This window comes from Cyprinodon tularosa, unplaced genomic scaffold, assembly GCF_016077235.1.
Source record: "Cyprinodon tularosa strain WSP-4 unplaced genomic scaffold, ASM1607723v1 ctg92, whole genome shotgun sequence".
NCBI classification, from domain to species: domain Eukaryota; kingdom Metazoa; phylum Chordata; class Actinopteri; order Cyprinodontiformes; family Cyprinodontidae; genus Cyprinodon; species Cyprinodon tularosa.
Window position 1 is genome coordinate 1,797,961 of NW_024039696.1, and position 26,580 is coordinate 1,824,540.

At 40.3% G+C, this 26,580-nt stretch overlaps 1 protein-coding gene across 1 annotated transcript; it reads left to right on the forward strand.

The window, feature by feature from the left end:
• Positions 1-723: 723 nt before the first annotated feature.
• On the forward strand, positions 724-26,158 carry LOC119776221 (protein phosphatase 1H-like). Its single transcript, XM_038274512.1, has 10 exons — positions 724-959; positions 12,254-12,440; positions 15,364-15,735; positions 18,653-18,765; positions 18,860-18,944; positions 19,724-19,842; positions 21,826-21,889; positions 23,530-23,637; positions 24,936-25,087; positions 25,182-26,158. Exons 1-10 carry the CDS (start codon positions 724-726, stop codon positions 25,327-25,329), a joined length of 1,584 nt encoding a protein of 527 aa, XP_038130440.1. The 3' UTR covers positions 25,330-26,158.
• Positions 26,159-26,580: the final 422 nt, after the last annotated feature.

Here is a 26,580-nt window from a genome sequence, read left to right on the forward strand (position 1 = left end):
ATGAATACTTAAATAGGTAATAAATAAATAAAGTTGAATATAACAAACAATAAACAAAGAAGCTAATATATATATCTCATTGTATAATTTGTTTACTGTATTTTGAGGGGCAATTAATTGTATGCTTATTTATTTTTGTAGCATTTATATTTTAATTAAGGCAGGATTGGACTTCCATATCATAGGCTGTGAGGGACAGATTTACCTTTAACCTGCAGTGAAGATCTTAAGCCGCTCACTGCACTGCAAAAAATAACCATTAGGCCTAACCCCATGGAGGATTCAAAGTCCTTTTAAATCCCACTGCTTATAGGTACAATATAGATTGTATTTTATTATTAATAACAATAATCTAAATATTGTGGAGCTATTAATATTTGATGTAAAATGCAGTGTGTGTTTTTGCATGCAGTTTGTGCATAGAGCAGACTCTTTTTTGCAGTGGTTTCTATTGTGCGTCACGTGACCCTCTAATCTGCACTGTATTTCCGCGTTCACGCTGCAATCAATGACTGTTTATGGAGGCGCTCCAGCATCATCGGTGGTGTTATTATATCCCTGTCTTCTCCTCTGAATCAATGAGACCTTAACCTCCATCCCCTCCGCATCCTCCGACGCTTCCTTTCCAGTCCTGTCGTCGAGCTGGGGGGGAATCCGGGGAAAGGGAGCCGCGGTGCCGCGCATCGGCCGACGGACGCACCGGCGCCCCGCGGCGGCAACAACATGATCACCCGGGTAAAGTCGGCCGTTGCCGGGTTCATGGGTGGGATCGTGACCGGGGGAAGCTCCGGTGGGGGCGGGAATCAGTCTTCGGAATTGCCGCTCAAGTTCCCATACATGAGACCGGAGTTCCTGGGACTCTCCGCGGATGAGATCGAGTGCTCTGCGGACCACGTAGCGCGGCCCATCCTGATCCTGAAGGAAACCAGGAGATTACCGTGGGCCACCGGCTACGCTGAGTGAGTAAAAACAGCTCCTGTTTTCTTTCAATCTAACTGGATATCAGCTGTTCTCTGGAGCTGCACCTGTTGTCACCCACATGCATCCATCCTGCAGCCTTTTTCACCTACAGCATCCAAAGGATCTCCGCCCTCACTGGGTAAAAGCTGGTTTTCACCTGTTAGAGGCAGGGGCGGAGCTAGATCGGGGGCCATGGCCACCCTTAGCCAATCTACCATTTCCCCCCCCCCTCTAATACAGATGGTGGCAACAGTAATACTCTCAAGTGGAATATTCCAAATATTTTATTTTTTGTGGTTATTTATGCACATCTATATACTAACATCAAAGATGATAAGTATGGAATTCATGCTCTTTTCAGAACTAGATTTTGTGTTATATGGGGCAAAGAGAAAAATATGTGTCTCTGCAAGTGTAACACACCGAACGTAGCAGGAGCAGGGAGTTTACATGCAAAGTCAATGGTTGACACGCGTCAAGGCGCAGCAAAATGTCCCGCAGCGCAGTTTGAGCAGCTGAAGCAGCGTGTCGGGAGCGTTTGAGTATCTGATGCGCAGCAAACGCGCTGCTGCTCGAGATGGAAAAATTGAACTTCTGGGAGCTGGAAGGGAGAAAGACACATCGCTGATGGTACAGAGCACTATGATCACTCCTCTGAAAGCTTATTAATGCCTAAATTAACTTAAAATGCTGAAACCTGCCAGCAAAACATGTTCATTTTTATTATCCTGGTGCCTGCAGTTTGGATTACGTTCATGAAAACTACTTTCCAGCCGCCAAGGCGAACCGCGAGGAGGTGACCGGGCCATAGGCTGCTGTTGAATGAGATTCCTACTGACAGCGCACCGCCGATGCGTGGGGGTTTGAGCGGCTCTGACAGAAATATTGGAAGGCAGGATGGTAATCTAGACTGACTGCACTAATTAAGTTTTCAGGTGGATTTTCCCCACTTAAAAACATATTAAAACTACTTTATTCCCACTTATCACAGCAAATATAGCTGCAGGGCAAAGAAAGGATAGAGTAGCTCAGAACTAAACTGGTACAAGCGGCAAAAAGGAAGCAGCAGATGTTTTTATTGCTCCTGCTGCATTCTGTGTGAACACAGCTTTATGGGCTAGGCAGCTAACTGCGGCTACAAAAGCAGCATCAAAAGAGTGTCCTGTTAAGGAGCCTGAGGTGTGAAAAAAAGTGCGTGGATGTATATTAAGTGATTGAATAAAGCAGAAAATGAATGCAACATGATGAGACACAAGAGAATCGACTCAAAACAAATTAATTTCAAAATCATACAGTCCATAGTCCATTTCTAGCTCACCATCATCAGATCCAGATCAGAATCTGATCCGAAAGGAAGAAAAAAAAAAAAAAAAACTGAAAGGTTAGAACAATCCATTAAGTTTAATCAAAAACAAATAAATGCAAATATAACAAGCAAAACAATTCTTAAATTTATGCATTTCATTTATGCATACTAAATACAAATGAAATAATTATATTTCTAATAATTAGACAAACATTCAATCAGGTTAAATTAACCATAATTCCAATAAAGTAAAACAACAAGTATCATATTTCAAGCTTAGTCAATTTAAAGTTAAGTGCACTTTCAAAATATCAATCAAGAAAAATAGAACAAGTTGTCAAATACTCAAGCAGGGCGAGGGAAAGGAAAAAAAATATATATATATTCTCTGCAATATCAACTTAAGTGTAGCTACATTGTTCAGATCAAGCTTTTAAATACTGCTCCAGAATCAATGTAAACTTGTCAAACATCCACAACATTCAGCAAGCAAGTTACCTTTTCAAAGAGAGTGGGGTGTACTTAGCCACAATCAGCTCTGCCAGAATCCCAGCGATGTTCCAGGTAAACAATGCCAATAATTCTAATAAAACTACACTCTAATGAGCAATTGAGCAAAAAATACCACAAGGAAAAATAAGATTGTATCAAATAAACTCACCCAGCAATCAAATCAATAGCGTTAAAGATATCAGATGAACACATGGAGAAGACACCAGCAGCAAGCCACAATCAGAGCAGAAACAGGTGAGGATCCTTAACTGCATGCTTGAGGCGGGGCTTTAAAGAAACTAACTAATTAGGGCAACACAGGATGTGGGCCTGAAAAAATAAAAGTCTCTGACTAATTGTGGGTTACACTAGTCATCTAGAAATCAAAGATAAATAACAATTTTAATAAAAACTTATCAAATAATCAATTTATGTAGATATTAGTGCTTGTAAATATCAATTTTATGCAGAAGTTTTACTGATATAAGTAGGTAAGTAATGACGATGGAAAGGATTTACGCACAAGAACGCAAAACTGAGTTTTATCCACTATACCTTTTATCTAGAAATTACGGATTTTTACATATATGCGTCTATTTGTTAGCAAAAGCTATAGGATAGTATAGCTAGTCTTTATTTAGAAAATACATGTTTTGCTCGTTAATTTTCCTTTTGGAACAGTGTAGATTAACCGTGAGGTTCTGGTGACTATTTACTGTCGGCCACCCCTCAATATAATGTTGGTTATTTCCTGGCCACCCTTATAAATAATTTCTGGCTACGCTTCTGGTCAGAGGATGATGTTTTCTACCTGCACAAAGAGGAATTAGTCACCAAGAGCCAGCAAATGATGAAGTCTCAACTCTTACCTGTATTTTTGTTTTGTTTAAGATAAAGAAACAGAAGTTCAATATATAGAAGTGGAAGGAAAATAGTTAAAATTAGGTCCTCTTTACTCTGATACCCTTAAATATGGTCAATCAATTATCATAAAAGGGGAAAAATATAGCACAAGTCCAAACCTACAGAGCCACGGCCCTTAACATAAAGTCACAGTCAAAAGCCCCATTTACACGCCCCTTTTTAAACAGTGCTGAGATCGGTCCGAGCATGGTAACCGAGATAAATGTTGAGTGTCAGACACAACCGAACCTAAACTGGTACTATTTCAACAGTAGGGCTAGGTGCGCTTCAGTTCTGGCTCGGTTCTCGGATAACAAAGAGCGCATGAGCAGACTGCGTCATGTCCTTACAATCAGCCTCTGTCATCATGAAACTTCAGAAAGTCATAAAAATACTAGCTTCCCTACCCTTCTGCACAATTTCCAGTGATGATTCTGCTTAGCAGGGTGATGAACCTCACAGTGGCGTAACGATAAGCAACATCATCTGGGTTGGCCCCATGTGAAATACAACATGTGATAAAGGTTCAGGATACGGCGATGATTCCACTAGGCCAACACTCTCCAATCAAATCTGTCCTGAACACCTGTTATTCTTAGACATTTTCTGATCTACAATTACTCTTAATTTTCCAATACTCAACATGAAAGAGTTTGTTAATTTTGGGAAATAACTGAAATTGCTTAATGCCAGCATATGCAGTGGAGTCTTTAATTTAGCACAAACTCATTCCACAGTGATCAGAAGAATCTCCAGCGGATTGTTGTAGGTAATGAGTTCAGCCTAGATCAGCATTTATCTGTAATTAAAGCCCCTTTATTCTCATTACCGTGACTTTTCTGCCTCTTGGGCTTCTTAGATTTTTATATCCTTCCAACTGATGAGCTGTATCATAGGTATTGACCAACTGTAGCCGTGCTTTCCCCTTCTATCACATAGTGTATATTAGCAGGCTCTGCACTCAGAGTTTCTGCTCCATAACCCAGGAAGGGAGAGCGCACAGGGATGGTCTTTGTTGGCACTGTGTGCTGGCCTCAGCTTTCCTGCAGATCGGGAAGCACTGAGGTGAGGTGGAAGAAAAGGAGTTTCAAGATGCAAAGGGAATTGCTGCTTCAGAGCATGTTTTCTACTTTTTTATGATAAATAAGCAAAGCTTAATAGAGAACTGAAATCATCTAAAAAAGGAAAATTAGGACCCGAACACCTTTTTATTAAGAAATGGTCAGATGTTGAAGATTAATTGTATTTTTTTTTATTTAACACTGTAAAAAATATTTGATAACATAAAATAATGTCAATAAAGCTCAACCTAGTTTAAATAAGATGCTTAGTTTTTTTTTTTTTTTTTTTTTTTTTTTTTTTTTTTTTTTTACAGTGTCCTGTCTGGCAAGGTGGCAATAAGAATAATTGTCTTGATGCCAAAAGGAGCCCAACAGATTTTACTTTCACAAGTGTAGCGGTATGGCAATTGCCATACTGCTCCACTTGTTTCATGTATATAAATTGCTTTATTATAATTATGCAGGGAGTTTTACAGTTCATATGGACACTGCAATGTAAGTAGAGCAGAAAAACAGAAGAAGAAGAAGGAAAAAGAAAAAGAAAAAAACAGGACAAAAGATGAAAGAAAGAGGAGATAGGAAGGAGACAATGACAAAACATTTTCAGTCTGCTTCAACACCTGTAATGAGATGGAAAAAAAAAAAAAAAAAAAAAGAACAGCACAACCAAAAAACATGGTACGAGATATACAATAAAGCAAACACCTTGAAACTATCGCTAACGTAATATTATTAAGTCTGACATGTACTCTGTGTTACCTGAAGATATGAATGTGGGGTTTCTGTTTGGAAGTGAATCTCTAAGTACCTGAAGCCTAGCACCTGTAGTTGTTTGTGAGGGTGAACTTGTGCATGTAAAGTTTTAACCATAGAAAAAATGCTCAATAGTGGTTGTGGAGAGCCGGAGAGGCACACCCCCCAGAGCACTGAGTCCAGCGCCGGGAGACCCAAAGCCCCAGGCGCCCAAGGGGACCCCAGAAGCGAAGGCACCAAGGCGGGGCCAGCCCCGGAAACCAGACCCCACCAAGGCAGGAGGAGAGACAGCCACGAAGAAGCCCCCCAGCCACCGCCATGCCGGCGCCCCGGGGAGCCGCGGGGACGAGTCCGCGGGCCCCGCCGGCAGCCGGCCACCCCGAAGTAGGGCCGGGCACCGAACACCAGCCCCCCCACGGCGCCGACCGAAACGCCCCAGCCCCACAGAGCACCGAAACAGCACCAAGCCCCGGCGACCGGCCGCAACACCCACCGCGACCGCACCACCCAGGAAAACACTCAGGCGGCCCCGCCCCCGGCCGGGGCCCATGCGCATCCGCCGCGAACCGGCCGCGAGCGCCGCGGGACCCCCCCAAAACGCCCCCCCGGCCAAAAGCGCAGCCCCACCCCACCAAGACCGATGCCAACAGCGCGCAACGAAACATCGCACACAGAATCAGCCCGAGAGCAGAAAAGCCGCCCGGCGCAAAACCGCAAGAAGAGCAGACCGCAGCCGGCGCAACCACCCCCCCCAGCAGCCCGAGGGGCAGCACAAAGCCAGAGCGGAGCGAACCGCGCCGCCCCCCCACCGGACGAAGCCAAACCAAAGTTTTTGTTTTAATAGCTGAGGAGAGGAATAATAAATATTACCTCCTGAAGAAAGTTTGTTCCAGACAAAACTATTTTCTTATATCAGCACTGATTCTCACACCAAAACATTCAAAATTCTAATTAATTTAAAAATAAAAAGCTGGATGTAATATTATTTTTGAAAACATTGAGAATGAAAATAAATATCTAGACTAACTCACTGCAGGACATGCATCAGTAAATGACATGTTCGCTGTTTGAATTAAATGCACATAAATGTTCTTTTACATCAGATTCTGATTTCATTTATTTTTTTATCTCTAAAATTAAGAGAAGCTTTTACCCACATAACCACATAAAGACGAAACATTCAGATTTTATTTGTTTAAGTGTTATTTTTTGACAGCCATCTTAGATTTAGTCTTAGTTTTTGTCCTCTTAGTTGACTAAAACTCAAAAAGGTATTAATCTTATGTTGGTCTTCATAAAATGTCTAAAACTTTATAATTTCTAATAAAAAACATTATTTACCAGACTGACAGCTCTACTCTAGATACTAACAATTGCTAGATATAAAATGCTGCCGTGCAGTTCATCTTTGCTGTTGGGCAGAAAAGTTTGATTTACAGATTTCAAATAAACTTTTTTATGAATTAATGCCCTACTTTATACAAAAGTGTCTCACGAAAGTTGTGGAAATAGCAGATCTAGTTCTACACAGACAAGCAGACAGACAAGCTAACAAAATGTACAATAAAGAAATGGTTTTAGACGTATAATGTTTCCATTCATAAGTAAACATTTCCTGTTCTACTATGAATTATGCATTATACACAGATCAATAAAAACTGCATTGCTCCAAAAAAGCAAAGAACAAAAACATTCTTCTTTTGTCTTTGGTCATTTTCGCTTTATTTGTAAGAATGTGCCCCTTGGTTACCGCTGCTCAGGGGTTAATGTAAATTTTAATTCACGGGGGTCTTATTTACAAAAAAAAAATACACAGAGAACCTACATAATTGCCTAATAATGCCTTGGCAATCCAGACTTAAATTTAAATATTTTAACTAAAATATTGAAATGTTCAAATAGAATGCAATGACATATTTGCTTTGGATATCATTTAGGGATTCCTTTTGGTAGAAATTAAAGAAGGTTTAGTATTAAAATCTTAATAGTTTGACAAAAAGATTTTTTTATGCTTGTCAGAGGATGATCAGCCACATATAGTTTATTAAGTAGCAAGAGCAGGAAGAGCCGTACTACATTGTGGAGCATAAAGTGCTGACTCTGAGATAGGTGCATACAACGACGCATTTCTGCACAAGAACATCTGGAAGATCAGAGTGTGTCAGAGTTGAACTCGCAGTACCGGACGATTCCGGCTTATTTTCTCCCCTGCCGCTGCTGCCATGATCCATCTATAGTCATGCAGAATGTGCACACGCCAGGTGGGCGGCGTGAGCAAACAGGACGCAGCTGCACGGCTGACAATGATGCATTTTAAACATCTGACAGATCAACCACTAACATTTTTATTTAGTCTCGTCTCCTCGACGAAAACTCACACTCATGAGTCGTCAAGTTTGGGTCATAAAAGATTCGTGTTTAGCTTGTCAGTTTTTGTTAACGTCATAAAAAAGGAGGGTCAAAGAAATGATTCTGTCATCATTGACGATAACAACACTGGTTTCCATCCAATATTTTGACCCAATGTTTATATCTCTCTAAAAGCTGTTTAACTGTTTTCTTGATAAATAAAGTTAAATCCAGAAGTACTCAGAGCAGAGAGCGTCACAGAAGTCATAGAACTATGACCAATAATAAGTTGTCTACAAGTTCTACATGCAAACTGAAGGGACATCATCAGATTTCAGGGGCAAGTTCTGCTGATCTAAGTTCTCATTAGTAAGCTTTATTTTTTAGTATGGTAACAAAAGCTTTTATTAGGAATCTTGTTTTTTTATTAATTGCATTTGCATCTTAATGGGTGAGATTCCTATGCTGAGGTTGGAAAAAGACTAAATGAGCATGACATGCTTCACAATAGAGCAGAAAAAGAGATTTGTTTCCTAATGAGTGAAGAGCTAATTGTTTTTGTGTGGAACAAACAAAATGAATAGCAGAGAAATGAAGTCATTCTAACTGCAAATGATGAAGCGATTTAGTTATGGGAAGCAAACAATGGCACCAGCTGCAACTTCACTGCAGCACAGCTGATTCCAGCTGAGTATTTCAACTGTCCAAAACATTCTCTTTTGTTTTTTCCCCCCACTTCCCGACACATGTTCGCAGCAGATAATCTGAGTTTAGGAGGCTTTTTCCTCTGTTTTGACAGTAGCACTGAATAATTGCGGCGAAACATCCCCAATGAGTAACATTTCTCTGCTAAACCACCCTGCTAGGTCCAGATCTAGACCAATCCAAGGGAGCAGTCTGTAAGCCTCATCTTGTTTTATTTTGTAGAGAGGTGGATTGATTTCACTTTTCAGTATTTCTTTTTTTTTGCTTGGCTCTTCCTAGGAGGGAAATGCATGAATTGAGGAGGTAAAATATCAAAGCCCAAATACTCACCTCTGCTGTTTCCCTCTCCAGAGTTGAAGTGGGGTGTATGGTCTCATTAATGCATTAGAGTTTTTTGTCTTGTATTTCTTCATTAGCTGTTCATTTAAAATAACTTTTGTTTTTTCTTGTTATTTTGCAGCTGTATATCCTTTTAAAATAGTTTCTTCCAATTTGGTTCCACATCCATATAAGAAACATGTCTGCCATTGTTTTTGTTTTTCTATAAACCAGTTTGGGTCCCACCTCCAAGACTGCTTGACCTCCTGACGAACATGTGACAAATCAAGATTGTTGACGAATTATACTGTAGATTCATCCAACATTTTAGAAGAAAAAGCTGCTAAGAAGCTACATCTTAATCTCTGAAAGAGAGATCAAGTTCCTCTTTATCTTGACCTAATATTCTCGTCTATATTTAGGTCAGACCGTGTGGTTTTTTTCATTTCTGCTGCCTTAATTATGATGATCGGCAGTGATCTGATGTACTTAAATTAACTTACTCCCAAACAGCAATTCTGTAAAAAGAGACTCCATGCAATTAATACTCTGGGTAGAAATTGTAAGCTTTTTTGAAATATTTATCTCCTATGATCTCTATTTTTATAAAGCTGATTGGCTTTTTTGGGTTGAGGAATAGAAAAACAACCAACAGTTTATGTCTATAAATGGACCTACCATTTTCACACCATCACACTTAATTACAGCCTCCAGATACGTCTGTCAGACACACTGTTCTCCCCTTCCTTTCTCCCTTTTCTTTAATTAAACTATGTATTTTAAGCCGTTTTTTAGAAAATCTAAATACGTCCAAGGGTTTGTTTACTGATGTTAGCAGTTTAACTAATCTATGGGTTAAATTGTTGGAAGTCTTTGCAATTAAACACTCAAAAAATGTGTTTGTGTTTTGGCCCGCTGCCTTTAGCCGCTTCCTACCATAATAGCTGCAGAAAGCTGTATACTATCTTGTGGGTTTCGTAGGGAGCTAAATGGACACAAATGGAGTTGCATCACAGAGCAACACAGAGAAAAACATGCCTGTTTTCACTGTCATTAAAAGGGGTTGATCCTAAAATGCTACATTTTGGGCGTGCATCTGTTGGGACATGCAAAGCCTTTTCCAAAATGCCTCGTCGGGATTCAAACCCGGGATTTTTTTGTGATTCTTTGTGTGAGACAACAGAGACAACCATAAATATAATCAAAATATTCTCCTCTGCTACAAAGTACCTCTTACTGTGGCAGCGGTAAAGTGATAATTCTAATAATTCCCATTTTATCCTAAGAAAAAAGTATTTAACTATACAGTCTAGTTAAATATACCAGATCGATTGTTTTCACTCTGCACTTTCAGTCAGCACTTTATCTTTCTTTGCAAAGGAATGAGAACAAGACGACCATAGGCTTTAAAGCTTGAAGTTCTGCCCTGGTCTGACTAGACAGAGATTTTCTCTGTGGCGGCTGTTTAATAGAGGGCGCTAGGGCGCCACCCTATCCACCTAACGATCTTGATTAAGGCATAAAAAATAAACAAATAAAAGTTAAATTATAAATTTAGAATATTTCGAAATACATATTTTTTAGATGTAAAAGATAAATATTTCATCTTTAATGACAAGTAAAGCTGTTTGTTCGTCGTCGGTTTGGTGACCTATTTCCGCCCTAGGGCACAAAAATCTGTCGTTAAAGTTGTATTTTTGCAGTAGCTCCTCTGCAATGCAAACAACAGGCGAGTTCTCTGCGCAGGAGACCTTTCTGAGCTGACTGCAACTGTTGTACAGTCGCAGTGCGTCTAATTGACAGGCCAAGTCCCGGATGTGAGGTCCGATGAAGCAAACTCACCAAGAGAAGCTGCAGGTGAAATCGTTTGGACCTGATCAGCCGAACAGCCAAAATTAATCAGCAGTTTAAAGACAGATGAGACGGTAGTCTCTGTCTTTTTCCAGGATCTGGTTTAGCTACAAGGCTTGGCTAACTGCCTGCAGTGAGGCTAAAGCTTTTTTCTGCTTTCCTGCCTCCTTTTTAAATGTCAGGATTTGAGCCAATGTGGATAAAAACACCTTGGACTGATTTAAAGCCCTTTTTAGAAAAGGCAAAGTATGAACAATCGGGGATTCACTGCCACTGGTTTTTCTCACTATCTTAAAATCTTAAAAAGGTCTTCAGAAAACGGTTTAGTCCAAAAGAATAATGTTGCAGAAAAGTAAAATGTTATGAATAAAACCTTGAGATTCTGGCTGGTTATGGGAGCAATTATTTTCTCTTCCAAACAATTCATAATAGTAAATCAACAACTGTGAAAGTGAAAATGTTTATCAAGTAAGTAAATGCAAAAATTTGTTCTCATAAATCAATATTTATGGGGGGAATTAATAGGAAAAAGAGTTTTCTGACCACAACTATGTAGAGGGTTTGTCTGTACTGGTGAATTTTCACTCACCTCAGGATGCCGAATGCTTAAAGGGGCACCAACAGGAAATACACTCTGATTTTAGCCTGGTTTGCCAGAATGACTGTCACTCAGCTGTTTTTCACCCTGAGCTATCAGAGTTCATCAAAGCAGCTCAGGTGTCTTGATAAAATCAAAGTAAAACTTATTAAGTCTGACTATAATTTTTGTTCCCAATTCATCAAGTTTAAATGTGATTATAGGGGAGTTACTCAGATAATATGATTTTACTTTGTAATTATGACAATTCCTTACTAACTTCCAGGCAACATATTTATGTTTCTATTAGAGATGGAAAGCATAGCATTATAAAAAACTAAATGATAGATTGATAGATGGATAGATAGATTGATCCCGGTCTATATCCCTCCGTTCTGCTTCTCACCAGAGATCAGTCTGAAAATAGTCTATATTTCAGTTATTGCATGTTCCACTTTTGGACAGTCATCAATACTTTTGAGTGAGATGGGGACTCATGGTGAGACAAAATGCCTAAAGGGATAGACAAGTCAAAAAAGGTTGGCAACCACTGAACGAGGCAAATTATTTTTTATTTAATCGGATATAGTCAGATTAATCTTCCTACCAAAGTTAAATTATTAGATATATATGTAGAATAAACACGTTTACAGCTTTGTAATTATCTAGGAATAGAGAGCTCAATAAAACACAAATAATCATAAGCATGTGTATTCCTAGTTGTGCATGTGAAAATGAAAACTGCTCCATGCCAATTTATTGAAAGCAGTCAGTCACAGTTGATACTAATAGGCAGCTGCTGCAAACGCGCAAGTTGTGGCTCTGACTAATTACTGTGACCTTGCAGTGATCCACAAACAGCCATCTGTAATCTGTGGCAAAAAATGTTCAGATTGAAACATGTTTCAAAGCTGCTCTAAAAGGACAAGCCTGAGGTGAGGTTTCACCTAAACCTTCCACCCTGTGCTCTTTGTTCAGGGTGATCAATGCTGGGAAGAGTGCGCTGAATGAAGACCAGGCCTGCTGCGAGTTGGTTGTGGCTAGAATGAGACCGATGAGCTACTGTCCGCCGTCTACGCCCAGCAAGACGCCGACGGCCAAAAGACGCAACTCGCTGCCAAACGGCGAGGCCCTCGGGCTCCGGGTGGAGAACATGTTGGGAGAGGTAAGAACATGGAATCAGATTATATGAGCATTTAGAAGAACATTATGAGTTAATGCTGTATTGTGAGTGGAATACACATTAAACGATACATGAAACCAACTTAGTAAAGACGTCTGCTTGATATTCTTACAACTCCTGAAATGACATTTGATCTTAAAACTTTCTTTTTGAAAAGCAGAGCAATTTGCCAATGTTCTTTGCTAACAATAGCATTAGGGGTGAGTATTGTAGTAGTGTCACCATACTTGGGTCAGAATACAATACTATCACAATATTGCAACATCACTATATATTGCGATATTTTACCCAGCTATCAAAATAAAAAGCAAGTGCTGTATAATTTCATCGGGTTTGAGTCAGTTCACGTCTTCCACTGTGGCTGCTTCAACTACAGAGATGGTGATGTGCTGTACAGTAAAAAGGCTCAGCAGTGCCATCTACCAGAGTGGCGGTACAGAGGTAGTCCATTTTCCCCTCGTTGATTTAGGTAAAATCGATATTAGGAACTGAAAGATCGAAATCATATCGCGCAGCTGCATAATCATGATATATTGCCAAATCGTTTATTTCCCACACCCCTAATTAGTATTTTTTCTCTTAAAGGTATTGTGGAGGATTTTCTCGAATTTCTTAAAAGACCTGCCCTCTCCACTTAAAAAAAAATGCGCGTGCAACAGCGTGCACTAGCCCATTTCTTCTCATGCACGCTCTGTTTAAAAGTTGCTTTTCTCAGAGCTCATACAAGCTTACTGTGTCCAAATGTTCACCCTAACCCCTAAATCTCTCAATCACTATATAGAGCGGGGACTACAGTGTATATAGTGAACACAGTCAACTTACCGTTCGGAAACTTCCCCGTTGGTCCACTGCGCCATCTTTGTTATTAGACGCCGCTGTCGGGTATCAGCAGCCTGTGGCGACAGCGGGCCGCTGTAACAGCAAATCCCATAATGCTTTGCGAGGAGAGATTTCCACATTCCGGGTTTATATCTGCCTCTTCTTAGTAGGGGTGTAAATAATAATCGATATCCATGCATCGATCCAACAGCCGACGATCCGATGCATCGATACGTCCGCAAGAGTATCGATTCATGTTTTTTTTTTGTTTTTTTTTCCTCCGGTCTATTTTTATCCACTTGCTCCTGGGCGTAATTCTGACTTACGTGCTGCGGCAGTGCTAAAGCTATTTTGCCCTGCTACCTCGCTTCCTGGTTATACTACTGCAGCAGTGTGTAGCAGTGAGCTTGACACAGACATTTTTTATTTATGCCCAATATTGAAGCGTGGTCTGCGGTATACGCTGTGGGTCTAGCTACGACCGAGGCGGTGAGGAAGTGGAGGCGAGTTTGTCCGACAATGGAGGGATATGAGGGCGAAAAAGAGCGGGGATCCAGGTGGAAAAAGGGTCACAGTGTTCGCGCGCACCTCGCTCTTCTAGTTGGTCCATCTTCATGAGTTGATTTCCGCAAAAAAAAACCCAAAAAAAACAATTAACCGAATCGTATCTTGGTGTATTCGTGAGTATTGAAAATAATTGAATTGTTAGGTCAGGAAATCGATACTGAATTGAATCACCATGATGGGTGTGATTTCTACCCCTACTTCTTAACCCAGGCTCACACCGACTCCGGTCTTACCGTTGCGGTGCGGTGGGTGCGGCGCCGCAGTGATTCCAAGTCATTAAAAAGACGTTAACCTCTCTCACCGGCTGCTGAGCTGTCCGGCTGCGGTTACCGAGACACTCCGGCGCTGCAGAAAATTCCGCAAGAAAGCTATCCTTGCGGCGTGCCGGAGCCCTCCGCAACAAGCTCTCGCAAATATCCTTATTTGGGCCGTGTTATCGCGTGAAATTACGTGAACTCAAGTGAACTTCTGTTAAATCTCCGGACCTGTTGCCGGAGCCGCAGAGCCGCACCGCACCGTAGCAAAAGGCCGGTGTGAGAGGTGGTGTGCGGGAGTTGCGGTCTCCGTCGGCTCGGTAACCGCACCGGAGCCAGTGTGAGCAAGGGGTTAGGCCTTTATTTTCTTCTCAATCACTTCGTAGACACTTTCTCTCTTACGACCCTCGGCCATTTTAAAAGAACCGCGGTAAAAAAGGTGAGCTTCAACGACTGTCTGAAATTGAAACCTGAAAGTGCACATACACAGAAAAAGATAGCTAACGTGACGAGCATGTAGGACGGCCTTACGTTAACATATCACCAGAATGATTGACAATTAGGAGGACCACTTATTTAGACAATCCACCCGGAAATAAATGATCATCCTCTATAAGATTTGATGCAGTTGTAGGTAATCCAGCTCATAAATGATTTAATTGTGGTTTAAGCACATGTAGAAAAAGTAGTTGTTCTGCTAAGTAACTCTATGCTCATTTTTGAAGTGGAAGTTTCAGTTGTTTTCTGTAAGGATATCACTCCCCAATGCGCAGAGCTGGTCATTTATATGTGATGAAAATATGATTATTGAAGATAAGCTGAGCAAAATGCATCTTTAATTGATGCACTGTGCTAACCTGTGTAGAATCAAAGGAAGAAAGCTCTGCAAAGGATGATGTCCAAAGTGGAAAAGAAATAAACAAAAAGCATTGCACAGCTCCTACGTAAAGGTTTGACCTCAGCGGCTCCCATGCTGTGCGGGAAACCATGAGTCATAAGATGAGATAAGATCTTATCTCTGTTGATCGGTTTCTATTTTCTAAGGGAAAAAAAACCTGGAGACTTGGAACAGAATACTTTTGAATCACTATGTTTACCACCTATATGCAGAGGCAGAACTACCCATAAAACACAATAAATGCATGTACATCTAGAAGTTGGAATCTTCTTGCATAAAGGCGTGAAATGTAAAGATGTTCAAGTGGTGTAAAAATCTCTTGCAATTATTGTGAATTTCCATGCTATTTTTTCTTTTTTATCTACAGGAGAATGAGGGACTTGTTTTCCATTACTGGGCCTTGTTCGACGGTCACGCTGGCTCAGGCGCAGCGGTTGTTGCCTCCCGCCTGCTTCAGCACCACATCGCCTGCCAGCTACAGGCCGTCATAGAGATCCTACGTAACTTCCATTCGCTGCCCCCCACTGTGCTGGGAGAAGAGCCTGACAGCAGCCCACACCTGCAAGGAAACCCCCCTGGACCCCACCGTTCCCTGACACGGGCTGCCTCGCTGCGGGGGGCCGCCGGCGCCCCCACCTCACCATGCAACACCCCGCCTCCGCCACGCTTCTACATGGAGAAGAAGATTCAACACGAGAGCCTGGTGATTGGAGCCATAGAGAACGCCTTCAAGGAGATGGTGGGTACCTCAAGATCATCAGGCAGCTTAAAGAGTTTGTTGTTTCCTCTAAGAATGTTTTTACTAAATAAATCTGGTTTCAGGTTTTTTATTTTAAATATTTCTCTGCAGAAGTAGTATCTGGGAACCCTCAATGGCTATATAATTTCTATATAATTGAAGGGAATCCATATTTTTAGTTTTGACACTTCATTCCTTCTTTAATTCTCTCAGTCACGCTTGTTATCAACCACAACATCCCTGTTTTCTTACTCCTCTGGGTTGGTCAGCCTGTTGGTTTTCTCTCATACCTCCCACCTGGAAGCATCCTGATTTTCCAGATGTTTTACTGTAAACATAAGACATGTCTGTCCTGCTTTTACTTCCCAGAAATTACTCCATTGCAGCTGCACATGTTGCAAGAGTTTGCCAAAATCCACATGCTGCCTTTGTTGTGGAAGCTCTGCACTGGGAGCAGCCTGGCTTTCTATTTTTGGCCTATTTTAGTGTTTTTTTGACTTACTGTCCGCAGATATGTGCATCGGTTGATTCATTAGCGCTGTAGCTCCGAAACTAGAAGGTACACCCCCTAGGGGTGATATAGTGTAACTGCAGAGGACTGGTAGAATTTAATTAAATGACCTAGTCTGTTGCACAGTAAAATAAACAGATGAACCTTATATAATTGCACTGTAAAGATGGTAGTTTTAGCGATTTAAAATAGATTGTAGTTTATTTTAATTGCAACATTTAATTAAATGCTGTTGACTTTTCTTTATTCAACTTGCGAAAATGTTGCATAGAGACTGTTTAGATTGCAAACAAAAGGGGAAGTTTAGCAAACAATGCATTAGTGCATTTAGCAGCCATGCCTCAGTTTGCTATCAGTTGTTAATCTTGAAAGGTTAGGTTTATCCAAGAGGAGAAAGGGTATGTCTAAGACCACCTCCACTGTTGACAGAGGGTTTTTCCAGGGGTTTCTTCAACCCCTCTCTCAAACCATCTTCTTGCTTGGCCACAATATGGACGTTGTTGTCCTTAAATGAGGGTCCTTCAGGTGTAGTTGAACAGCAGTGTCCTGTCCTGAGGAGATTGCCTTCCTGTGTTGAGCCATAACACCTGTGTAGTGGTTGCTTAAGGACGGATTATACTTCTGCAACTGCACACATCAAATGTCGCTTGGGTCTGGTCGCGAACAGGTTTTGCTGGTATGCTTTTGCAACCTCGGTCTGGAATTTTTAGGGACGCACAGCAGTTTCCCGCCAAAGCGCAATGGGGGGAGCCTATTCGAGAACTTGCGAGAACTTTGCTGGATGGTCAGGAGAATGTCTTCGGCAGCGCCGGCGGGAGTGTTTATCTTCCAAAACAACATGTCTGAGGCATTGTACATTTGGTTGTACTTCCGAACGTCCTCGATCAACCTTTCATCGTGGTTATCCATTGTTGTTATTACTCCTCGGTTTTTAAAAATGGCGCTCCCCAGAACGGAATTGAGAAGGATGACCACACAGACAGCCGGAAAGGCATACCAAGGACCAATCACAGCTGCTTTTTGTCTGCGCACTTCAGCTTGAGGTCTGCGCGGGTTTGCGACCGTCCGACGCGTGGTCAGGATTATTTTGAGGTGCGCAACGATGGTGAGTTCAACAGGGGGACGTGGTCACGCACAGAGACATACTTTACGGTTGCAGAGGCTATGCGTCAGAAGTATAAATTGGCCTTTAGTCTCCAATGTAAAGGTCTGTGCACATTTTTCACTACACTGAACAGTGTAAACCACATTGTCTTAGTTGTTTCTGGGTGTCTTATCTTTTGAGTGAACCAGTTTTTGTCTCAAGGTGTTGCTGGGTTTGAAGAAACTTCACGTCCAGTTGCCTAAACTGAGTCTTTCAAGCTTGATGACTGAGAATCTTCACATATATCCATCGTTTGGTTTTTTTTGCTTTTGAGTTTTATCACTGTCATTTGTATCACATAAATGAAAGGGGGAAAAAACAACATCAGCTCTAAAGAATGGACCCAAAAATATCAGCATCATATATTGGGGAATGATTTGACAAATGTCAAAATAATGTGCATCAGCCTCAGAGAACCCGTATTGGTCGATCTTTAATGCTGATGCTATGGACGTAGAAAAGTAGGAGCAGAATTGGCTTCATTGCCTTGTAGAAATGACACAGCAGTGTATCCACCATATTGGGAGTGGTAATGTTGGCATGTATACCAGCAGAAATCGACCAATACACGCATTTTAAAATCGATACTGGATATTTTGACACCAGTCTGACTGATTCCCTACATGTACTGCTGAATTTTGGGGCCCATTTTTGAAGATTATATTGCTTTTTCTTTCTAATTTGCATAATAAAAAAGACACAGTGAAAACAAATGTTACGTAAGTCTCAGTTTGAACAAAAAGAAAAATGTATTAACAAATTAAACAGCATATTAGCCATGGATGGTGAAAGCGGCAACACAAACAGTTCACTGAGTTCAGAATAATAGTTTTGATGATTAATAAATGTGTTTTTTTAATGTGTTTTTTTAAAGGGAATGTTGATTTAAAGAAGTTTGCTGCACCTGCCTTTGTTTGATGTTTTCTTTGTGAGGTGGCCTTGCGTTTCAGCTGTGTTCCCACTAGATGGCAGTAGAAGGCTTTCTAAGTTTAACCCTGCCCTAGATCAGTCTACTTTTTGTTTTTTAGCAACAAAAATACCAAGAGGGTCCAATAAGAAAAAGAGGATGAAAATGTGGAGAAACACTGTGCATTGTTAAGTACAGCGGTGGATTAGGGATGCTGTGTGCCTGTTTGTAAAACCAAAATATTTGCCAAAAAGAAATCAGAGTTAAACAAAAAATTAATAAACAACAGCCACAGTTTTCCCTCAATGGAGTTTTGCAAACAAACGCAATGGTCTGATTTTTTTCTTTTTTCCAGGACGCTCAGATAGAGAAGGAAAAACAATCGTACAACATCAGCGGCGGATGCACGGCTCTCACCGTGGTTTACCTGCTTGGAAAGCTGTATGTTGGGAATGCAGGTGACAGCAGGTGTGTTTAAGGTTTATCTTTTAAATTAAAAGCTAGTGCTGGAGGTGAGGTGTATGCTTCAGACATGTGTGACATGTTATCCTCTGCTCTGCAGGGCCATCATCATTAGAAACAACGAGATCATTTCTATGTCGACGGAGTTCACACCAGAATCGGAACGACAGCGACTCCAGTTCCTGGTAGGACAGTTTCAATTTGTTCCATCTGAAAAGAAAAACACACATAGGGTATTTGGAAATATGCGGTACATTCAGTTCAATTCAGTTTATTTATATAGCACCAGTTCGCAACACATGTCATTTCAAGGCACTTTACAGTTCACCAAATCATGCATTCAAATTGGAAAACCGGTTGATTGCATCGACTCATTGACTCAAAGGCAATCCCTCAAACTAATCATGCTTGTAGCGACAGTGGAGAGGAAAAACTCCCTTTTAACTGGAAGAAACCTCCAGCAGAACCAGGCTCAGCTCACTAAATAAAGATCATCCAAATTTTGTCTTGTCACAATCTCTTCTCTTTTCTTTAGTTTTTTTGTAAATGGAAAACATGAATTTAAATAACTATAAAGTAAATTCTGTATGTTTTTTTGCTGTGATTTCCCAGTGCTTATTTCCCCTGTCCCACCTGAGGAATAGCTTCCCCACAGCATGATCCTGCCACCTCTGTGTTTAACTATAGAGGCACTTCTGTGTGAAGTCTTAAGTCCTCTGTTTGGCTTCTTCTTGGTCTCTAAAAGACCAAGTTTGGAGTTTAAACTAATATTTATGTTCTTTTCCACTTTACAGGTATGCACTGCTTTGTCCTAGTCAATCTAATAAATTCTTTTTGGTTAAACTTCAAGAGGTTAAAATGCTTTAGACTAGCACTGTAACAAAGAAGCATAGAAACAGTCATGCAGTTGCTGATCTACAGTACTCTGCATGACTGACCCGAAGGATACTTCCCTGTCCTGCAGGGTTACATGCAGCCGCAGCTTTTGGGAAACGAGTTCACGCACCTGGAATTCCCCCGCAGAGTTCAGAGGAAGGAGGTGGGCAAGAAGATGCTCTACAGGGACTTTACCATGAACGGATGGTATGTTTCCTACGTCACAGAGCAATTTCATGGGGCTGATCTGACACAAGATTGCATTTTCGAGACGGTACATTTGCATCAACTTCCAACATAAGCCTGCTGGGTTTTGTAGTCAGTGTTTGGAAAAGACAGGTTATGATATTTGCTTGTGCTGTTCTACAGCAGAGAGCAGCAGGTTTCCACAGAGGGTGCAGCTTCAGATTAGTTCTGTTCAGTTATGTAGACAGACGGAGCTGCGCTCTGCAGCAGTGCGGTAATCCGTTTTACTTTCACTGGCACATATTACCCGCTCCCTGAGTTCACAATGAAATCTTCCCTGAGGAAACCATACATTTCCAACAAGATTTGTTATTGTCAACCTCAGTATTATGCTGCAGATTATTCTAAAGGCATTTCAGGGTGTGATGAGAGGCTGGGTGGGGAGGGAGTGGGAGGATTGTGGATGATTCAGACATTCATGCGTAACAGCAGAGAAAAAAAATAGAGACAGACAGAATCTTCTGCTTTGGGGTCAGAAAAAGTTCACAGCTTGCTTCTCAGAAAGACGAATGACCAGACGAAAGCACGGTCTGACAGAAGTGGTCAACTCTGGGTAGATGTGAAGCCGTTTGAAGTTCAGAATGTTTTCTGCTGACCTTTGATGCCAAATCTAGTCTAGTCTGCTGAAGCCCTTCAGCATCTGCTACGAGGTTTTTGAAGCAGACTTCAAAGCATTTATGCGTATTTTTGGATTTGCTGTTCCAAATTTCACACTGAAAAATGGTTGTTTTCTCAGTTTTCTTCTTTGCTGAGATTCCCTTAGTCTCTGCTCTGGGTAAATACGTCTTTGGGCAAACTAAATCAAGACCAAAATTAATATTACTTTTATGATTTGATTTGATTATTCTTAAGAAACCTATCTTTACTTGTTGTTATACTATCTATAAAAAGGGCAAGTTAAAAATTACATTTAATTACAATAAACTCACCAGTGATGTTTTTAAGTTCTTTTCTTTTTCTTAAACAATATTTTTGTTTTCTAGGGCTATAAGAGCGTTTAGGAATGTAACTTTAGCCTAAAACATTGGTTAACTTTAGAGATGCACTGATCCGATAAGTTGATCGGCTCTGATATTGACTAATTAGCTGGATCTGATATTGATTCATTGATTTTTTTTGCTGATTATTTGCTAATAAATAATTTAAAGTACGTTTATATATACCGGTATGTAATTTAAAAAAATATCAGTGTATTGTGGTATTTATGTGGTATTTTTTTGTCTTCAATTTATTGTCTTTATAATAAATGTCACAAAATATATTTTTAAAAGCTTAAATCCCTACACTTTTCTGCTAGAGACTGATTTGTTTTCCTTCCGTATGAAGAAGAGAATTTATTTTCTTATGTTTTTATGAGGTTAATATATAATTCATAAACTGGGGTAGCCAAGGCTGAGCTTTAATATTCTCACTTTATATTTTTTGTGGTTAAATGAACCTTGAATTGGAAATAAAGTATATGCTTAGCCTTCAGAGTTAGCCATAACTTTTAAGTTGAAATAAAAAGCTATGAATGCTAACTTTTCATTAAGGCTTTTATGCTAGAATTTCCACTTCCGACAAACAATTTTGTTTTGTGTTTGCGTTTTTTAGTCAGTGTGATAAATAAGCTGCTCTCCTATTTTAAAGCATTAGCTTGCTAGCTGCTAGCTTTAGCTTTGACTGTTGCTAAATCTTAACTTCTTCTCCTTCATATTTAAAATACCCTGCGCTATGGCAGAAAGGTTTCAATGTTATTAATATTGTTTGTCTTTGTTAGCTTTGTTTAAGTTGCTAGAAAACAAGAAAATATTTATCTTTTGTTGATAAACGCTTTATTAAATTCTTCAGCCAGCTGCCGCTAGTTGTTGTGCAGTTTGTTTTTGACATATTGCTAAAATGTAAAAAGTTTTTTTCTTGGTTTTAACTTGTGTTGCGAGTAAAAATATTTTCTTTCTCTTTAAGGGCATACAAGACTGTTGACGACGAAGATCTCAAGTTTCCTCTCATCTACGGGGAAGGAAAAAAGGTTAATGGATCATTTTGTCTTGGATGTGTTTGTGTGTCAAGGTGAAATGGACATATGAAAATTAATAATTAGTGTCAGGTGGCGACACAATTATCAATAGTTTTTCACCTTTTTTTTTAAAGGAATATGGAGGTCCAAAATAAATAAATTTACCATGTAATACCTAGATGAAACATTTGCTTATTTGTCTAACCCGGAAGTCTTCAACAGGGGGTCCGCGACCCCTAGGGGTCTACAGAGGTACTGCACGGGAGTCGCGAAAGTTTTGTTTTATCAGACTTTTTTTTATATTCCCCTCTGCATTTTTTTCCACTAATTGAAATGTCTTTAAATACACATTATCATGAATTCATCACACTGTAGTAAACAGATAAATGGAGGCAGAAGATGTTAATCAGTCATCAATGAACACATTCAGCGAGACACAGGAGCTCTTTCAAGCTGGGCACCGTTTCATTCTCAACACCTGTCCCATCAACCAGGAATCAGAATCAGAAATACTTTCATAATCCCAGGGAGAAATTGCTCTCATTACATTACTCCATCTGCAATAGAGTGACTATAGGACCAGATTGATATAACACAATTTCATATAATATATATATATATAATTAGGGGATCCCCACTCCATCTCGCCATCAGTTTGGGGGTTCTTAGCCTGGAAAACATTGAAGACCCCTGGTCTAAAACATTCAAATATTTAATATTCCATTCGCTTGTAAAATTAAACAATTAAATGTCTCATTTAATAAAAAACATTTAAAATTTTTGATTAAATGACTTATTTAATTTGTAAAAAGTTGCATTTAGAATAGAATACAGTAGAATTGAATAGAAAATCCTTTTATTGTCCCACAATGGGGAAATTCTGTGTATACAGCAGCAAAAAGATCATAGAAAAAAATTGTGGACCTTATAATAGTCTAGAAAAATAACATACCAAAATAGTGAAGAGGTAAAAAAAAAAATTACCATACTGTACAGTGTTTTTACAATATAAATGCTCTGTATATGGAGAGTAAATAATCAATAAACAGCTGTGGACATTTTACTGTAATGGATATGTGAAAAATAGCAGCAACATCAATAAATTGTCAATAATTATGCCTATAAGATCAAGTCAGAAACGTATTGAAGGTTGTTGCAATATGACAAAAAGTGTAAAATAGGCGCTGAAACTCCTCAGAGCAGATTTGATCACTATTTAAAAAAACTCAAGATTTAATTTCTATGATCAAGATGTCCTGATAGCATTTGATCTTTTCAAACAAGTTTCTTAATAAAGGGTTTCATTGCAAGATGTTATAAATATTGAATATTTCAGACATATTAATAATCTATATGTTTTTATTGAATTGATGATCTTAATAAGTCGAATATTTAAAGTGCTGAATCACGAGTCAAGATTTATTTATTAATTTTCTTATACTTGGTTCATATTCAACAGTCTGAAATCTTCTGAACCTCGGCTGTGTTTCAGGAAATTTGGGTGTAGTTAGAAGTCTTATGATAAAGGCTGGTCATTTTAGCGAATTTGTTCTGGTTTAGTAATGTCAGCGGGTCATAGGGACTTTGATCACAGTTCACTTTATCAAGCATGTATTTAAACACCTAATGTCAATAATGGGTGTGTTTTCCAGGCTCGGGTTCTGGCAACAATCGGTGTGACCCGGGGGCTCGGTGACCACGACCTCAAAGTTCATGACTCCAACATTTACATCAAGCCGTTCCTGTCCTGTATTCCTGAGGTAAAAACAAACACTCCTTTTAACCTGCTTTCAGAGAACAGATTTTCCATAAAAAATATTCCATCTCCTCCATGCTGATTCATGCTGCTGATGGACAAAAGTAAACAGCCTTTTATTCTGCTAAAGTAAAACCTTTGAGACTAACTTCTTATAAGTGAATCTTATAATATTCTTTTTTAAATTGGAAAGTATGAAAAAGAGGCATTTTGTGGTCATTAATTTATCCCTCAGTGTATAAGATGGATCATCTCCTCCCTCTGAATGCACCATCCTCCCCATGCTGCTCCTCCACTGCTGGAGAACTAGAATTCACCCGTCTGAACTGACTGGTACCGGAATGAAAACGCTTTCATCTCCCAACTTAGTTCGTCTTATAGCGTCTCCCCCCCCACCCCCCGAGTTTCCTGGTTTGATCTTTAATTCATTATCACCAGGGTTCACGGTGGGTTCAAGTTAAATCTTCTCCCTACACCTGCGTCTCAGTCCTCTGCTCTTCGGCGGTGTTGGGATGCTCGCCAGATAAAAGCTTTGAATTACTTTGATTTCTTTTTTACCTCTCATCCCTTTTATACCTCACCCATTTGTATTCCATCCTTTCCGGAGTCCTTCCTTCTTTCCTCTTTGTCTTTCCTTCTTTGATGCCTTCCTTCCTTCCTTCCTTCCTTCCTTCCTTCCTTCCTTCCTTCCTTCCTTCCTTCCTTCCTTCCTTCCTTCCTTCCTTCAGTCCTTCCTTCCTTCAGTCCTTCTGTCACTCAGTCAGTCCTTCCTTTCTCCCTTCCTTCCCTCATTCAGTCCTTCCTTCCTTCCTTCCTTCCTTCCCTCATTCAATCCTTCCTTCCTCCCTTCCTTCCCTCATTCAGTCCTTCCTTCATTCCTTCAGTCCTTACTTCCCTCATTCAGTCCTTCCTTCCTTCCATCCTTCCTTCCTTCCCTCATTCAGTCCTTCCTTCCTCCCTTCCTTCCCTCATTCAGTCCTTCCTTACTTGCCTCCTTCCTTCCTTCCCTCCTTCAGTCCTTCCTTCCTTCATTCATTCATTCAGTCCTCCTTCCTTCCTTCCTTCCTTCCTTCCTTCCTTCCTTCCTTCCTTCCTTCCTTCCTATCAGCCAAACGTCTGCCATTTATTTACAAATTTTTAAAATGCTGCAAAAACTAAAAATTGCAGAAAGCCTGTTTTTTTACCCTTAGCAAAATGAGGGTAACAAAACAGGTCTCTTACAAAAAACCTTGCAGGTCTCTTACACATTGCAGCGTGCTGCAATAATGGAGAGCTCTATGTATGAATGTTGTTGTTCTGCAGGTGAAGGTGTATAATCTGATGCAGTATGAGCATGGGACAGACGACGTCCTGGTGATGGGAACCGATGGCCTCTGGGATGTCCTGACCAATGAGGAGGTCGCCGAAGCTGTCAGCACCTTCCTGTCCAACTGTGACCCTGATGACTTGCACAGGTGGGTGATTTCTCCTCATTCATACAGTTCGTACCTTAGCTCCTCCTATCCATGTCTGAAGCTAAATCCAAATACGCATTATTGCATGATGCAGGTATACAATGGCCGCTCAGGACCTGGTGATGCGAGCGCGAGGCGTGCTGAGAGACAGAGGATGGAGGATCACCAACGAGCGTCTGGGCTCCGGTGACGACATCTCAGTCTTCATCATTCCCTTAATGTACGGCAACAGGCAGCCATGACAACCTTTCTACGTCCGAAACACAGAAAACTCCTTTTCATTTCCCTTTTTTTTTTTTATTTATCCCTTTTTTAAAACAAATGTGAAGGAAAAAGAAACAGACTCTGCTGGTACTTCATTTCTCTAATCGGGTTCAAGATGGTGAGCAGTGCTATAAATCATCAGTTGGGATCATTTACACTATGAAAAAAGAAGAAAAGGCCTGTTAAAGGTTTATAAAGCAACAATCCTCTCAGCTACACAGACTTCTGAAATAAGGAGAAACATTTTTCCTTCCTGTCATCCTTTTCTCTCTATTCCTTTTTTTTCCATCCTGTGTGGTTGGCGTGAACTCGGACGCGGCTGACAGGTCAGCTGCTTTCCTTCCTCAGCTTCGCCACAGTGTGGCTTTGAAGGCTCAGCTGCAAAACTGGAAGGACGACGTGGCGACGTATGCTTTGGTTACAGTACAAATCTGGCTTCATTCCTGATTTAATATTAAGGTTGTCCTTTTCACAATGTTGCACACTAACTGACACAAGTTCACTTTTCTTTTTTTACAATGCACTTTTTTAATTAGTTTGCAGGAGCTCAAACTACAGCACCTTGCATAAGTATTCCAAGCGTTTTAGGTTTTTCCTATTTCTTTTGCAGCAAAGACACACCTCTCAGCATTATGGGATTGTTCTTCCTTAGACTCCCTCGAAGTAGTGCACACTTAAAGGTAGAATGGAGGTTTTTTTGCAAATTTTTTAAAAGACCCATCCTCCGAACTTTGAAAAGAAATGCACATGCACAACCCTGTACCCGCTCCCGAGAGGGAACTTCTATTAAAGGAGTGTGAGAGCATGCGTGAGCCCATTTCTCCTCGTGCACGCTGTTTAAAAATTGCTGTTTGCATCACAAATAAAAGCTGAGTTTCAAAAAGAAGATTTGCAATTTTTCCACCATGTCAGACTCACCACCGGAGGGTGAAAATTGGGACGAGCACGTAGGACGGCCTTATGTAAACATATCACCAGGATGATTGACATTTAGGAGGACCACTTATTTTGAAGATCCACCTTGAAAAACTATTACTGCAATTACAGGATGAATTTAGTCTCTTCCTGCTTTGTTCGCTCATAACTATTAAATAAATACCTAGACATCCATCATAAACTAAATTAGAACCTCGGGTTAAGCTGTTCTGATCTAGTCCATCCTAACTTGCTGGAAGGTTGATCCTTAAGCTTCCAATCAACATTTTTATGTTCTTGTCTCCTGTGTAGAA

Bases quoted from the DNA above. Each gene is read 5' to 3' on its own strand.
- LOC119776221 (XM_038274512.1), top strand. From the start codon at position 724: ATGATCACCCGGGTAAAGTCGGCCGTTGCCGGGTTCATGGGTGGGATC. The intron at 960-12,253 runs GTGAGTAAAAAC...CTCTTTGTTCAG, and splicing joins TGGGCCACCGGCTACGCTGA to GGTGATCAATGCTGGGAAGA. The intron at 15,736-18,652 runs GTGGGTACCTCA...TCTTTTTTCCAG, and splicing joins AGAACGCCTTCAAGGAGATG to GACGCTCAGATAGAGAAGGA.